General features: G+C 41.0%; 1 protein-coding gene across 4 annotated transcripts in view; it reads left to right on the forward strand.

The window, feature by feature from the left end:
• The window catches only part of LOC147031667 (caspase recruitment domain-containing protein 11-like), a 224,114-nt gene that overhangs the window by 48,065 nt on the left and 158,097 nt on the right, over positions 1 to 17,952 (forward strand). For all 4 annotated transcript variants that reach the window (XR_015050700.1, XM_085852049.1, XM_085852066.1 and 1 more), the window contains 2 exons: positions 12,824 to 12,955; positions 13,359 to 13,550. Coding sequence is in view for 3 of the 4 variants with exons in the window: in XM_085852049.1 (XP_085708175.1) it covers positions 12,824 to 12,955; positions 13,359 to 13,550 (324 nt within the window). In the remaining variant the exon portion in view is untranslated. The remainder of the gene's footprint in view (positions 1 to 12,823; positions 12,956 to 13,358; positions 13,551 to 17,952) is intronic.

Here is a 17,952-nt window from a genome sequence, read left to right on the forward strand (position 1 = left end):
GTGTCACCTCAATTCATAATTATTGCCTTTTTCAAACTGTATTTGCTGAAATACTGGTGCATATTTTCCTTCTCAAATTACAACCTCAATCTATTGCTGTTTGAGGGATAAGAAAGAGAACAGGCCTTCAACCTCACCTTCCCTCACCTTTTTACCTCTGCCACCGAAGGTGAAGGTTATGTTTTCACTCCTCTCTGTCTTTTTCTTTGTCTGTTTGTTACTTGCAAAATCGAAGATTTTGATTTTGAACATTTTTGAAGATTTTAATTTTGAAAATTTGAAGATTTTGCGATTTAGCAAGTACAATATCTTCAAATTTTGCAAGTCGATGATTTTTTGCAAAGTCGAAGATTTTTCAAGTGCAGTGTATTGGTTGGTCGATTTTGTTATTCTGTCTCTGTCTGTTTGTCCGTCAATCACGTGCAGGTCACAATTTTAAACCGATTTTCACGAAACTTCACCACATGGTAGAGTTTGTCATAAGGAAGAAGGCTATTGTTTTTGAGGTCAAAATGTCAAAAGTTCAACAAAGGCCAAAGGTCAACAATTTAGGTGAGATTTATAAAATCCTCAATTATCATCCAATTGACTTGAAATTTGAAGAAGATTTATATTTCAGATCACTGAATTCAACCAGCCAATTATTTCTGAGGTCAACATTCAACAAAAGGTCAACATAGGCCCAAAGTCAACAACTAAGGTGGTATTTCTAAAATCCTCAATTTTCATACCATTTACTTGAAATTTGAAGAGGATTTGCATATCAGGTCACTGAATCAGGCCCCCCTAACAAACGGACGCCAACGTTGTCAGACGGAATGAAAACCCGTCATTCTTGTTACAAAAACAGCTAAAATTGATGAAAAAGCGGCCGAAATTGAAACCGACACAGTAATTACGGTCGCAATAGCAGATATAACTGAAACCAACACGTTTATTCGACACGCAAGAACGGTCATGACGGACACAAGAACGGTCAATCCCGAAATAGAATGGTGGGGAATGGAAGCAACATCGGTTATTTCCGTCGCGAAACGGCGGAGACCGAAGCGAAAGCGATTCATTCCGGTTACCAGAACGTGGAAAACATGGCGGCTTGAAAAGTTCTTGAAGTTATGGTAAGTTAACTTTAACGTAGTCTGCCTTGAATATATCATGTCTGTTAATGAAAACCCATTTGTGGTACGGGATATTATACAAGCAGCGATAAATGCGTCCTCTTGACTTAATGTGTGACTGACATTCGTGAAATTCGTGCCCTGTGCTGCAGCGATCAGTGACGATTGATCGTTTATATTTGCAAGAGGTAAAATTTTATAGTAATAATAAATTGCAAATTCCAATAAAATAACAAAGTTAATATGAAGTAAAAACTGTAAAAAGATCCCATACACGATCCCCTATGTTGAACTGAGCATACACAACGAGCGATCCTTCACTCGGGGGCTCGAAATACAGGCAAACCAAACATTATCATCACAACAAAATTCAGTTTAATAAATTGTTAAAACTACATCAGGTACTACCCACTATATATTATCTATATTCCATTTATGTTCGAGGCACAAGCACTAAAAATTTACATACCGTAACAGGTCGTTCTACTGCATCCGCCATCTTGTTCGCACTACACTAACCGGAATAAACCGCTTTTGTTTCGCTCTCGGACGTTTCACGACGGAAATGATCAATCTTGCTTCCGTTCCCCACTGTTCTATTTCGGGATTGTCCGTTCTTGTTTCCGTCATGACCGTTCTTGTGTATAGAATAAACGTGTTGGTTTCCATTTTATCTGCTATTGCGACCGTAATTACTGTGTCGGTTTCAATTTCGGCCGCTTTTTCATTAATTTTAGCTGTTTTCTTAACGAGAATGATGGGTTTTCATTCCGTCTGACAACGTTGGCGTCCGTTTGTTAGGGGGGCCTGTGAATTCAACCACCAATTATTTTTGACGTCAACATAGACCGAATTTCGAAAATTCTCAATTTTTATCCGATTGACTTTGAATTTGAAGAGGAGTTGCATATTTAGTCATTGAATTCAACCATCAATTATTTTTGAGGTCAAATTTGTTTTATGGATATTGCAAGTATCGTGCTCTGCACGATGTCTTCTTCTTGTTACTTGCAAAATCGAAGATTTTTCAAGTATATTGGTCAGTCGATTTTATTATTGTCTGCCTGTTTATCACCAACAGGTCACAATTTTTCATGAGGAAGAAGCCTATTGTTTTTGAGGTCAAAATGTCATTCTTCATGGAAAAACAAAAATGTATTGGGTCAACAACTTAAGTGAGATTTCTAAAATCTTCAGTTTTTATCTGATTGACTTGAAAATTGAAGAGGATTTATATTTCAGGTCACTGAATTCAACAAGCTAATTATTTTTGAGGTCAACATCATCCAAATGTCAACAACTAAGGTGGTATTTTTAAAATCCTCAATTTTTATCCCATTGACTTGAAATTTGAAGAGGACTTTCATATCACCATTGAGAGACGGCCAAAAACGATATATAGCATTATATTTAAAAAATGTATTGGGCCCGATATGTTCTCGTGGATCAGGCATGACTTGGCAGAGGTTTGCACTATACCGAATGCTCTTCTAGTTGGAAATGTTTTGTGGGTGGGAAATATTTAACTTTTTCAAAGTGAATGAAAAATTTATTTTGCATTTTCTAAGCTGTGTATGCATAACAGTACAGAAAGGTGCTTGAACAAATTTGGACAGGTAATAATGAAGATTGATTGCAGTGGATGAAATTATCTGTTCATTTCTGCATAGCAGAATGTTGATTCACATTCCAGCAACACAGTCCAAACACTGCACAGCTGTATGCACTGTTGATTTGCAGTATGGAAGTTGAAATGTTAATGATACAGAATAGATTTGTGATATTATCTGGTAGCAAATGTACCATTATCAGACTCTTCATCCCTGATTCTGGGAGGTCAACATTTTGATTCTGACCATGTCCGAGTCCTACCAGAGACTATAAAAATGCTACATGCTGCTTCCTTGCTTGATGCTCAGCATTTATAGTATAGAGCTTGCATAAACCCCGTGAGTTGGCATCCGAGGAGGAGGGTGTAAGTTGTCCGTAATTGCTCAGTTGACTGTGGAGAGAAAGCGACGTCAGAAATATGGCACAAAAATATCCAGTTCAGAGGCTGTATTTGTTTGGTCAAGTAATGTTTTGTTTCACGCATTTGTCTACATATGTGTGCGTGACTCCTGTTGTAACTCCGTTTGCTTTTGGTCAAGTTTATAAAATGGAGACAACTTCTCCATGGAAAATCAAGTTGCGAGTAAGCATGTGTTGAATATTTCTGGACTCCAAAAGGTGCTGTAGACATTTGTTCCATACTATGTATGTGATGCATGCATTTCATCTCTGTGCTGCATATACACTATATAATAGAATTACAAATGAGCTACATGCTTGCTAGGTTTATTTTCCTGTTTCAATAATTGTGAGAGTGAAGAAGAAGAAACAACAACAGAGGTAACAGGTCTTTGAGAACAACTGGGTCAAGGGGATTGTGGGAGCGAAGAGGATGGCTAGAAGGAGGATGGATGAACTGAGGGAGGAGATTGGTGTGTGCATATGCATTTGACTGAACGATTGGTCAAAAGCCGGCTGAAGTGGGCTGGGCACTTGTTGCGGATGGAGGAATAGAGAATGGCAAAGAGAGCGGATAGGTTGAGGGAGCAAGGGACAAGGAAAAGAGGTCAACCACTGTTGAGATGGGAGGATTATGTGAGGGTGCTTGAGGGTGGTTGAAGAGTGGAGAGAGTTAGCCGATGACAGGGTAAAGTGGAGGAGTGTCGTGGTCGAGCAGGGCAGAAGCTAGGTACCATTGGACCTCACCCCTTATAAGGGGAAGAGAAGGAGAAGAAGATTACAGCCACTTTTTTGAAAAACTGAAAGCGAAATGCATAAAAGCAACCATCCAGCATACCTGTGGTATTGTCCATATCAGCACTTCTTATACTATTCTTCTCATGTCAGTTTATCTTCTGAAGTGGGTATAAGAAGGTGGAACAAAGTCCTCCCCAGGGCCTAAAGTATCCATCTTTTTTCGATTATGCTTCATGAACCAAATTGTAAAATTTTGCTCATCTATATTAAAAAAAGAGCTGTGTCTCTCCGTTCGTCTGTTTGTTATGTTATAACTTGAGAAGGGATTAACAGAATTCAATGAATCCAACGACGGTGGATTCAGGGAACTCCAGGGAAGGTTTGTGATGCAATAAATAAATAAAGGTTGGTTTGTGCATGGGTATACCACATGGGCACACGTGGTGAAACTGCAGACGCCAACTTGTGACGCTGGTTATCCCCGCACAGAGGGCAGGATCTCCCAGTAATCCTTTTTTAATAACTTGAGAACGGATTAATGGATTTCAATAAATCCAATGAGCCATTGGATTCAGAGAACTCCCAAAAAGGTTTGTGACACAAAGCAAAAGAAAAGAAAAAATAGACGGTTTGCGCATAGGTACATGGGCACACGTGTTGAAGCTGCAAATGCCAACTTGCGATGCTGGTTATCCTTGCATGGAGGGCAGGATCTTCTCGGAATCCTTTTTTGTTCTTGCCCCATATAATAGCCATCGCAGCAAAGATCGGTGTTCCTGTCAGTGAAGTGGCAGGTCTTGTATGATGGTATCACTGAACCCTCGGACAACCTCCAGTTGTTGGAAACGCTGATGACTGTGTCGGTCTCTGACGACTCTGCTGTGATTTGCTTTCAAGGTGATATTTTGTGTATCTTTTATCGTTTTAATTTGCTCCTCGAAACATTTTCCTTTTTACATGTAACCCCCATGCCTCATGCACCGAATATGCTTTGCAATAGAGAATGGTCTCCTTTTCCTCCATACTCCAGCTCATATTTTACATCTCTTTTGCTCGTCTGGAGCTTAGTTTGTGTTCTTTTGGGGACAGGCGGCACCTCTTCAGCTTTTTGCTTTGGTGCAGAGCAGTGTTTATTAGTGTGGTTTATTGCGGAGAAGTTGTTGAGCTCTTCCTCACTGGGGGAGCTGCAGTCTTTCTTATTTTTGGCATACATTTTGGCTCCTTGGTGTGGCTGGATGGACTCATGTCAAAGAGGGGTTGATACACTTTTGTTACCCCATGTACACAAAGTGAAAAGCGGGGTTAAGCAATTGGTTCCCATCTGCCTGTCAACAAACGTAAGCTTTTGAACAACTTCATTTCAATTGAATGTTATATTTTGAATATGAATTGGAACATGAATCAGAAAACAAACATGTAGTTTAGCAGGACTTTGGCTCTGAATTGGTTCCGATCACACATGCGTAGAGAGGAGTGAGATCATTTTTTAAACTCTGACTGTCTGGCAGTCAAACAAAATTGAAAATCATTACAAACAGGAAATTTACTGTTTTTAAGGACGTCAAAAAGGACACAAACAGGCACGGATAACTAATATAACACGTTAAACTAGAACAGCCACTCGGTAGAGTGCATACCTCCGCCAGACTGATTAGTTTACGTTTTGTATCCCACTCATAGGCCGGATGTGGATTCAGACCTCAACTAAAATTTAATTGGCTTATTCTTGTCACTGACCCAACTCATCTACCAAGTTTCATCCAAATCAGTCTACAACTTTTTGATATATTTTGTTAACAAACAAACAGACAGACAGATGGGTGAAAACATAGCCTTCATCCACCTTCGGTGGCGGAGTTAACAAACATAAACAAACAGATAGAATAACGAAGTCAACTGACCAATATACTCCCAAATCTTCGATTTTGCAAGTAAGACAGACAGACAGAATATCACACGCAACCAACCAATGTACTTGAAAAATCCTCGATTTTCATAAGTAATAAATGAAATTGCTCGTTGAGCGAGGAATTGCCAGAATAACTTTGTCATATCTCCATGATCTCTGAAAAAACAAAAACCTGGAAATCAATTCGGTTCTTATAAGTCGATAGTGCTACTGTTTCATGAGTTATAGCATTTAGCTTGGTCATGATCATAACTTGGAAGTCAATCTGACTTGAAATGGCGTCTTTATCGCAATTTGAAAGTTTTGACCCGACCCCCCTGACATTCGACCCCCAACCGCTAAGAAGGGTGTTGGAGTAACACCCCAATGAGACATTTGGTTGGATGCAGTATTGGAAGATGCACATTTTGGATTTGGTTTGAAGTCGATCTGACCATTTTAGCGGACGTTATTGCGAAAATAAGAATTTCGGTTTTTCGGTGACCTTGACCTTGACCTTTGACCTAGATTCACCAAAAACGACATGTGTCTAAGTTGGACCATGGCCGACGTCTGTACCCAGTTTTGTCATGATCGCTGAAACGGTGTGGCTGCTACAGGGTAAACAAACACACAGACACACAGAATGACACACACAACCGACCAACATAATTGCCAAAATCCAAAGGATTCTGGAAATTAACAAACAAATGAGCCTCGTGTTGGCTTCGTGGTTAGAGTGGTGGCTTGGGATCCTAGGTCCTGAATTTGAGCCTGGTTGGCCACTGAATTAACACAAGGGGGTTGACTCAGCCTGTCATCCTTCCGAGGTCGGCAAAATGAGCACCAGTATACTGGTCATGGGGCATTGCATCAGCGGCATAGCTGCGGCCCTAACCAATGATGCAACCAGCAAACAAAAAGGCAGCACATGATTGGAGCAATCAAACAAGCCCAACCAATATACATGAAAAATCTTTGATTTCACAAGTAACAAGAATATTTTGTGCATGGCATGATACTTGCAAAATTCATAAGTCAAATTTGGCCTTAAAAATAATTGGTGGTTGAATTCAATGACCAGATATGCAAATCCTCTTCAAATTTCAAGTCAATAGGATGAAAATTGACAATTTAAAAAATTTGGCAAATATCAACTCTTTGGCCCATGTTGACCTCAAGAATACTTGTTTGTTGAACTCAGTGACCTGATATGCAAATCCTCCTCAAATTTCAAGTCAAGGGGATGAAAATTGTGGATTTTAGAAATTCCACCGAAGTTGTTGACGTATGGCCTATGTTGATCTTGTGGTCCATTTTGACCTCAGAAATAATTGGTTGGTTGAATTCAGTCACCTGAAATATAAATCCTCTTCAAATTTCACGTCATTCGGTTGAAAATTGAGGATTTTAGAAAATTTGGCCCAAATTGGTCTATTGGCGTATGCAGACCTTTTGGCCTAGGTTTACCTCAAAATTAATAGGTGGTGGAATTCATTGGCCTGATATGCAAATGATCTTCAAATTTCAAGTCAATCAGATTAAAATTGAGGATTTCAGAAAATTTGGCCAATTGGCTTATGTCGACCTTTTGGCCTGTTTACCTCAAAATTAGTAGGTGGTTGAATTCAGTGACCTGATATGCAAATGCTCTTCAAATTTCAAGTGAATTGGATTGAAATTGAGCATTTCAGAAATTTGGCCTTTGTTGACCTTTTGGTCTATGTTGACCTTTTGGCCTATGTTTACCTCAAAATTAATAGGTGGCTGAATTCGGTGACCTGATATGCAAATGCTCTTCAAATTTCATGTCAATCGGATGAAAATTGCGGATTTTAGAAATTTGGCCTATGTTGACCTTTTGGTCTATGTTGACCTCAAAATTAATAGGTGGTTGAGTTCAGCGACCGGACATGCAAATGGTCTTCAAATTTCAAGTCAATCGGATGAAAAGTGAGGATGTTAGAAAATTTGGCCCAAATTGGCCTTTTGGTCTATGTTGATCTCAAAATTAATAGGTGGTTTAATTCAGCAACCTGATATGCGAAAAGTTCTTCAAATTTCAAGTCAATCGGATGAAAATTGACAATTTTAGAAAAAAGTAGAAAATTTAACCTGTTTTGGGTTGACCTTTTGACCTATGATAACCTCAAAAGTAATAGGTGGTTGAATTCCCCGACCTGATATGCAAATCATGTTCACATTTCAATTCAATCGGATGAAATTTTAGGATTTTAGAATATCTGGCTCAAATTAGGCCATTGGCCTATGTAGACCTTTTCGGCCGACCAAATTTTACGAAACTTCAATGCCGGACCAAAGCAGGGTCGGTGACATTAACGTCTGAAAATTTTAGAATGATCGATTGAGTGGTTTGGGCTGCAGGTGAGCAGACAGACAGCCAGACAGACAGACAGATGCACAAAGAAATGGAGGCGGTCAACATACTTGTCAAATTTTATTTTTATTTTTGGTAAGTTACAAGAAAAAGTCATTGTGCAGAGCACGATACTTCCTAAACCCACCCCCCTCTCCAAAGGTTGTCATGGATGTATCAAATTGTCCATTTCATTAAAATTAAAATTGACAATCGAATGAAAGCTCAGGTCAATCGGGTGGAAATTCATTATTTTTCAGATTGAAATTGATGATTTTAGAAGTTCGAACTTGATTTGACCTTTTGACCTCAAAAATAGTTGGTTTCCAAACTCAGTGATGCACTATGCAATTGTTGCTTAATTAGCAGGTGAATCGGATGAAAATTGATGATTTTTTAAAGATGAAATTTGATGATTTTAGAAGTTTGACCTTGAGTTGACCTATGACCTTTTGATCTCAAAAATAGTTGGTTTCCCAATTCAGTGTAATCCAATATGAAATTGCTGTTTAATTTTCAAGTCAATCGGATGAAAATTAAATTGATGATTTTTCAGATAAAAATTGATATTAGAAGTTTCACCTTGGGTTGACCTTTGACCTTTTGACCTCAAATATAGCTGGTTTCCCAATTCAGTGACACAATCCGCAAATCTTGTTCAAATTTCAAGTCAATCGGATGAAAAATGACGATTTTATAAATATGACCTCAAATGACCTGGCAATAGGGTTTTTCTGTTTTAGACTATATCGTGATCCCTGATATGTTTAAACACAGCTTGTGTTGACAGTCCCTTCCTTCTCAAATATTCATTTTAAAAAACCCATTTAAACAGCCACACATTTATGTTGCCATCATCTAGCTTTCTGCAAATTTTTGGTGTGTTGTTTATAACAGGACATTTTGAGACTTCTCTGCAAAACCATTGACCTCAAAATCAATAGGCTTCTCAGTTGAGACTACCTCTACAACTTGGTGAAGTTTCATGAAGATCGGTTTTCATTTGTGACCTGTAGGTCACCTGTTTGTCAATCGATTGACAAACAGACAGAAAGAATAACAAAATCGACTGACCAATCGATATATTACTAAAGCTCTCATCATGTATGTATGTATGTTCCCGAAATACATCCAAAACGGTACACGATAACGCAAAAAAATTTGGCCCACCTTACTTACCATGCTCCTGTGGTGTGCAGTATCAAGTTTCGTTCAAATCAGGCAACGAAAAATTATTAAAAAATAAATTCCCAATTCACTCAAGTACTCTTCGGGAGTATTTGATCATGCTAACAACCTCAGCGGTATAGTTCACTGTAGCTATCTTTTTTTATTGAATTATTTTTTGAAACGATTTTTTTATCAACCGCTGTCACAACGGGAACCCAAAAGCAGTGCTGGATTAACCATTAGGCAGACAAGGCATGTGCCTTAGGGCCAGCCAAAAATTTGGGCCAAAAATTATTTTCACATTAAATATTTGTCTTTTTTTGTTTTAAATATTTTGTTCTTGAATCGGTTCATCTTTTGTCTGGGGTCCATTTCCATGAGCCTGAGATCTAATTTAAATTTTTCAGGCCATTCTCTAAAATTTCAAAATGTGCCTTAGGGCCAGCCGAGGCTTAATCCGACACTGCCCAAAAGGTCGTCTCATATACTTGAAAAATCTTGGATTTTTCTTGTTCAAAATCTTCGATTTTTCAAGTAACCAACAGACAAATACATCCAAACAAACAAACAAATGGACCCAAATGCAATCACCTCTTCTTCTGCGAGGGTAATTGGTCTTCCCAATTTGATACCACATTGCCAGAGCATCCTTTGCACTTTTCCCTGTTTATATAATAATCATCTGGCACTTAATAACCATCTAAAATTCTCAATTATTGCAATAAACCTTGCCTAGCTGTACCTAATTGCAGAGAACTCCTGTCCCTGCATTCTCACAACCGACTGTAACATCCAATTGCAATTTAATTTGATATATTTAAACTTCACGAAAAGGACATTGAAACCAGAATTGGAAATGTGTTAAAAACTACAATAAATATTTTGTGAGTACTCAAGTTGTCAACTATACTGAACAAAAATATAAACGCACCAACCGAAATATCTAAGTCAAGATTGGCATTATGGGAAAATTGTCAAACCGATGATATGTTTGAGCAATGGTTCCTTTGTTTTGCTCAAGACAGATGTTCCCATTGAAATTGACCACTCTAAGTGTGTGGACTCACACGTTGAGTAATCCTTCCCATGAGCAGCATGAGGCTTGACAGAGTGATGGTCAGTGAGCGTGACCAGGACACAAACACTCCCTATAGCTTGCCCTATAAAAGGCCTCCCCAAAATGTGGACTGGTGCCAAATGTCAACATGCCACAGATGTCACAAATCTTGAGGGAGCGCGCTCTTGGCATGCTGAATGCTGGGACGTCAGTACGGGCCGTTGCAGCACACTTCAATGTCCACCACTCCACCATTAGCCGCCTGAGAACGCGCCTCAGAGAGACTGGAAGCACCGTGAACCGCCCACATGCCCGGCGACCACGTGTGACCACCGCCGGTCAGGATCATCACATGAGGCTGCAACATCTCCGGGATCGACTCCGACCGGCCACGAGGACTGCCGATGAGACTGTCGGGCTGCATAACAGGCGCATTTCAGCCCAGACGGTGCGTAACCGCTTGAGGGAGGCCAACCTCCGAGCCCGCCGGCCACACCGGGGACTCGACCTCACTGCAGTCCGGCGTCAGAACGAACTGAACTGGCCCAATGTTCACTTGCGCTGGACCCTCGCACGATGGAGGAGAGTGCTGTTCACCGATGAGTCGCGGTTCCAGCTGTATCGGGCTGATGGCGGACTCCGCGTCTGGCGTCGGGCTGGGGAGCGCTACACTGACGCCAATGTCCTTCGTCGGGTGTCACACGGTGGTGCCAGTGTTATGGTGTGGGCAGGCATATGCCATGGAAAGCGCACTCGGCTTCATTTCATTGAAGGCAACTTGAACGGGCAGCGGTACAGGGATGAGATACTCAGACCCATCGTCGTGCCGTTTGTGCGCCTTCACCATGTGACGTTTCAGCACGACAATGCTCGCCCCCATGTTGCCAGGATCTGCATGGACTTCCTCGGTGAGGAGGACATTGATGTCCTCGACTGGCCTCCATATTCTCCCGACATGTCGCCCATCGAGCACCTTTGGGACGTTCTTGATCGACGCGTACGACGTTACGCAATCCCAGAGAACGTCCGCCAGCTCTGTGTGGCTCTCCAGGAGGAATGGGAAAACATCCCTCAGGCCACCATCGATAATCTGGTGATGTCCATGCGCCGGAGATGCACCGCTCTGCGCGACGCCAACGGTGGACACACCCGCTACTGACTGTGTGAACTCTGACAGTGACACCTCGGTTGTGTCGGCTGTTGTAGCGCAAAGACTGTCGCCAGAATTCTCAAGGAACTCTTTGAAATTTAATGCTCAATTGTCATGGATTCTATAACCAAATTGTTGTGAAGATTTGGTATTAATGAGTTCGAGGTAAAATTGTTACAATCGTTTGGTGCGTTTATATTTTTGTTCAGTATACAAGACCAGCATTGGGTTGATCAACATCATATTTGTTGCAGAAAAGTGTGATCTGTCAATACGTTTCGATTTAACTTTGAATTCCAGTATTATTTGTAAATCTGTTATTTGTTGCTTTATTTTCCCTACTAAATTGTTGACAATTAATATTTGATGGAGAAGCTGAGCATGTGTTCTTAAAGCCATATGAAATAGTGCGGTTGTTCCTATCGCAGTGCTGAGCACACAAGTAACTAAGGGTACAGCTTGAGCACCTGAATTTTAGGGTTTAATGCAAAGCACCAAGTGAATGGTGTGTTCACCCTCACCTTCTGTAACAACTATAGAATAGTGCGAAAAGTAGCATAAAACAAAAGGGAAATGGGGAGATGAGGTGGGGTTGAGTGGGGATAGGGGGAGGTAGGTCGGAGCATCCAGTACTCCAATCCCAAGCTCTGCATAGGGTTTTTCTGTTTTGGATTACATCGTGATCCCCGATATGTTTGAACACACCTTGTGTGAGGTCAAAAGGTCAAACCATATGCATGTAATGGTTTCCCTGGAAAGGTAGTGGCAGCAGAAAAAGTAGATAAGTTTAAATTAGAATTTGATAGGTACCTGGAAGTGATGGAGATTGAGGGGTATGGGGATGTTGATAAGACTTTTAGGTAGTTTGAGCATTGATTGGTGATTGTGTATGGAGTGCTGTTGGTGGGGGTCTTGTCAAGGGGGGGGTTGTGTGGTTGATGTGTGTTTTTAACCAAGCCCATTCCCCTCCCCTGAAGAGAAGAAAAGGGGAGGGGGCGGGGGGGGGAATACAAAAACAACAAAAACTACACACAAAAAAAAACAAACAAAAAAATATAAAAATTATTTCATTAATTAAAAACATTTTTTTGCATTTTTTTTTTTCTTGTATCTTGTGTGGATGGGTTGGTGTGGTGTTCGCACAGGCATGATGGGCTGAATGGCCTCCACCTGTGTTGAATTTCTTTGTTATTCCTTGTTGACAGCCCCTTCCTTCTCAAGCATTCCTTTTAAAAAAAAAAACATTGAAACAGCCACACATTTATGTTACCATCATCGAGCTTTCTGCAAATTCTCGGTGTGTTGTTTACAACAGGACGTTTGCTGGATATTTTATACACAAAAGGAGAAAAAGGAATACAGGCCTTGTTTGACTCTTTGGAGAGGTACTACCCAGAGCTGTACCACGAGCTGACTGGAAAGGAATCTACGTTTCGGACACAATCTGGTGAGCTGGAGGTGCATTAAATTTGCCACAAACGTTTAATATAAAAAAAAAAGTTTCTTTTTTCACATTGATATAAGGCTCAGAGTCGAGCTTGTACTTAATTAAATCACATGCATGACAAAGACATTGGGTTACTTCATTGTACTTTTATGAGGACATTTATGTAGAATGGAAAAATACACATGGTGTATGGGATTTACTCCTGGGTTCCTCACATCATAAACCAAGCCTCCAGATGGGAAATGGGATCAATGTACCCCAACACCCTGAATTTTTTGTTGTTGCACTGCCTTTGTTACTTTCTCATCGTTAAACAGTTCAAAGTTTCTCCCTGTCTGTTCTTCATAGCTGCCCATTCCTATGCTTTACCCACAACCATTTGTCTATTGTGTGTACTGCTTAGAGCCAGACGCAGCCCCTCAATGGTTGCTCACTGAGCTGCTTAATGAGAAACGTCTCTCATGTGAACTGAAATCTACTGTTGCTGCTCTTGAACGCCAGCAACGGCTAAATCTACAAGACCTACAGCAATCGACGGACAAGCAAAATATTATCAAAACAGAGAACCAAGAGCAGCAGGAAGAACTTGCAAAAGGTATTTTATTTTATTTTATTCTGTCTTTTATCACTTGATTTGATGGCAGAATACCTTGAGATTCAATCTTGACCTGTTTCCACTATCCAAGTAATTTTGACAGCCCAATTTAATATTTCCCTTTGTTCTGAAAAAAAAAAACTTAAACTGAAATACTTATAAAACAAAATAAATACTTTGTATGATTTTCAGTTTTTTTCCTACATATCTTTATTTTGAAAATAAACATACATTATCAGCAAATGTAACTTCAGTGAATCTCTCCAATTTAATTATTAGAGTCCCACAATTGCCTGTGATATCCGTTAGACTCATCACGTGACTGGTTGTTAGACATTCTGATGTTTTTTTTTCATTCAGCATGTTTTAGATTTTTACCCCGCACACATGAAGCTTAAAGCGGGGTTAAGCAAATGGTTCATGGCCGCCCGTCCGTCTGTCATCAGTTTTTGATCGAGAAATAAATTATTTAAATTGAATGTTATATTTTCAACATGAATCAGAACATGAATCGGAAGACAAGTCTGCTGTTGAACAAATCTTTGGCTCTGAATTTGTCTCGATCGCACATGTGCAGAGAGGAATGAGATAATATTTTTACACTGTCTGCCTGTCTGGCAGTCAAACAAAATTGAAAATCATTCCAAACAGGAAACACTGTTTTAAAGGATATCATAAAGTGTATATACAACAGGCACGAATGACTCATGTTACGTATTGGATAGAGTGGTGTAATACAGGTATTGTCAACCAGCAGTTCACGACCCATCAGCGGGCCACAAGGCACCACCTTGTGGTCCATGGAGATTGTACCAACCTGAGAAGTCCGGTTGTAGTGACATTTTGTCTTTGCACATGTAATCTACAGTAATAAATGTCATTGTGTGTGTGTGTGTGTGTGTGTGTGTGTGTGTGTGTGTGTGTGTGTGTGTGTGTGTGTGTGTGTGTGTGTGTGTGTGTGTGTGTGTGTGTGTGTGTGTGTGTGTTTCCTACATAACTCCAAAACCATAAAACCTAGCAGTCTATCTGTTTGACTTTCTCCTCCTCTGTTCTCCTTCTCCTCCTTCACTCACATTAGCATACCTGCATCAACTTCCATTTGACAAAACCAATAGTGATGAAGTTTATTGCTTCTTATAATGAAATCATCAAAAGCATTGAGGTTGTAATTTACAGATTAAAAATATAAACACACTGTACCTTAACTGCATCGATGTTGTGACAAATCAAAATGACAACTAATTTCTGGTCTTGTGACCTCCAAAATAGGTAATCCTCTCTTTCTCTTCGACATGAAAAAAGGTATTTGAAGAGCAACACTTTGTGTCAATGCAATATCAGAAAATGCTATTCAGAGAAATATCACATTCTACCCACTACCACCACCACCACCACCAATTTGTTACACTGTGCATGATTGCAAGCATATTGTACTTTTTATAAAGCTTCAGTGAAGTGTGATTTAAATTTCGCATCCTGGAAGTGATATTGTTACGAATCTGGCAGCCATTTGCACACAACAGCCAGAGTCCCCGCAGTTCAGTTATTTCGATAAGTATGTGTTTATAGTTAGGGTCCCGTCCTCCTGTCTAATGGGTTAATTTCATGTGTGTGCTGCGGGTTTCTTTTATAGTCAGGTTTTTTACATCTCCAAATCCATCCTTCATTCTCGCACCATTGCCATCCTTCGCCCACGTGCAACGTGCCACGTACAGGGGTTAGGTTCCCTCCGCCCACCGTGAGCTCGTCCAATCGACAGTGGCCAGTCCGACAGCCGACCCGAGATCGCCCCTCCCCTCTACAAGTGTGGATGGAGAATAGGGTGCTCATCTGGTTGTTCCGTCTGGCTTCTCAGACACGCACGGGGAGAGGGTGGTCATTGCCTGCTACCACCGGACCTTCTCCAATCACGGATGGCCACTATTTTCCCCCACCGAACCAATCAGGAAGCTCATCACCTCAGGGCCGACTCCGCCCCAGCCAGATGGAGTGTTCGTCCCGACCAATAAGGAGAGGCCACTGATCGCCCGACAACCCCTCGTCCAATCCGGAGGCGAGTTACCTCAGAGCGTTTCCCTCAAGCCGTGGGGGCGTGGGGGTGGGGGGGGGTAGGATAAGAAAGGTGGCGAGCTGTCGTAAAAGAAGGAAGTCGTCGTCGTCGTCGCCTTTGCTCTTGACCCCTTTGGTCTGCAGTCGTCATCGTCTACGGTCTTTCCCGGGGTTCCTCGTGGTGGTGGTGGTCGAGCAGCCAGGACCGTGGTGCTCGATCGTCGTTCGTGGCAGCCAGGATCGTGGGCTTGTTGGATTCCGCGTCGTGGTTTCGAGTCCCACCGTGGTGGGTTGGAGTCGATGTAACGGTACGAGGCGGACAGGTACCCGGCCAGACTCTGTCCCCCCAGCTGAACTATCCTCCTCGGCTGGAGGACCGAATAAAGACCCGGCGGGGTCCATTTCTTTTTGGGTGTGTGTGTCTGTGTGTGTGTGGCGCCAGTCTGTTAAGTAGAAATTGTTAAGTGCTTTTGCTCACTGTACATTGCCTGCATATTCGTGATAACTCTGCTCTGTGTCTCCCTTCCCGATTACTGTAAAATAAATCCCCTGTTAGATGTTCCAGTTCGTTGTCCATGTTTTCTTTCATTGGCCTAGCACGGTACGGGCTTGAGAAATAGTGAGGCCGTTTGTGCCGTAAGTTGTCATTTAGACCGGCGCAGCTTTGGTAATACCCACTCGGTTACGCCGGATCCGAGTCGGTAACAGCGACTCGGTTCGGACAAAGCTGGCCGAGGGTGTGGCTTCCCCCGGTAGTTAGACGGCGTGAGTACTTAGGTAAATTGGAATAGACAAGTGGGACCCGACCTCACGCCGTCGAAATATTGGCAACCACGGTCCTTCATGCGACCCGTCGACTCCGGAGTTATCCGGGGTGACGACCTTTCTATTCCGGGTGTTCACTGGAAGACGTCCCTACTGCTCCATCTAGCGGTCGTCCTCGCCACCGACCCCCGACCCATAACAATATCAGGTTGTTTATTCATGGGATCTGATTAAAAGGCATTTTGCAATCAGTTATATCTGAAAAACGTCCCCTGGTGTGTATGCTTTTTAAAAATATGGCAAGAGTTAGTTGTGAAATACATTGGATATATTGTGTTCACAGTACACTGAAATCAGACTCCCCAATTTTTGTAATTTCAGGTATTGATAACTTGCATTCCAAGGAGGAAGAAAAGTATGAACAACATGATGCATAATGTTGCAAAAGTTGCTTGTTTTCATGTTTACTTCTTTGGAAATCCTTCAAAAACAAAATACCTGTATATGACTTCTTGTAGTCAATCTTTCCTTTTAGAGTTCGTTTCTTAAAGGCTTCCAATGGTCTCTGGATAAATGTATTGTAGATTGTTCCGAAAAATATTGCACTTGGATTTTAACTTTATTTTGACCTGGTGTCCCAAAAGTTATCCCTGTAGGTTTTCTTTCGTAGCACATTGATCATGTAAAAGTGATCTTTGCAGACAGTGGAATGTCGTCTGAGTCAGAACAAGTTATCAACTCGTATCCTGTTTTCAAATTTGTTGGGAGATAGTCTGTTAAGATAGTCTAGACACTAAAGTTATGTGCACTCACTTCTGAGTTGTCTAGCTTCGGTTCGAATATTGGCACAGCTACAGTATAAACTTTCACCCTGGTGTTTTTAAATGTAGGGCGAGGCATCAATGTGTGTTTATAATATTTGAGGCTTTTGTATGAAATGAGGGTTTATAACATTCAAGTCAGTTCAGTTTTTTTTTTTCCTCTTGAATCAATCAATCAAACACAAAACACAAGAAACATACAGCCGAGTGGAGGAACCTGAATGACAGCATTGCTTGTAAAATTTCTGGGCCCTGTGACAATGGATTGTGATTAAAAATATGAAGAGACAGAAATAAAGAAATATTGTGAAATAAGATACCTATAATGTGAATAATAACGAGGTGGACATATCTAAGCTAAACAGGAAGAATCTAAAACAGAAAGGACTACCTACGTGGGACATGGGTAGAGGAGGAATCAGCTGGTATGCAATACTTTTCCATTAACATCACAATGTCACTCATTACTCTTTTATTAGCAGTGATTACTACATCAATTTGTTATTACCTCCATTACCGAATGTGTATGGAGGTTATGTTTTCACCCCTGTCTGTCTGTTTGTTTGTCTGTCTGTTTCTTTTTGGTGAACAGGATATCTTAAAAAGATGTGAATGGATTCGGACAAAATTTGGTGGAGAGCCTGGGTATATGACAAGGACGAACTAATTGGATTTTGATGAAGATCCGAATCCGGATCTGGATCTGATAATATTTTTAGTGATTCTTCACCATTGAGAGATAGGGCCTAAAACAACATATAGCAGGA

This window comes from Eptatretus burgeri, chromosome 2 (genome assembly GCF_056783735.1).
Source record: "Eptatretus burgeri isolate ZD-2024b chromosome 2, Ebu_testis_v1, whole genome shotgun sequence".
Lineage (NCBI taxonomy): Eukaryota > Metazoa > Chordata > Myxini > Myxiniformes > Myxinidae > Eptatretus > Eptatretus burgeri.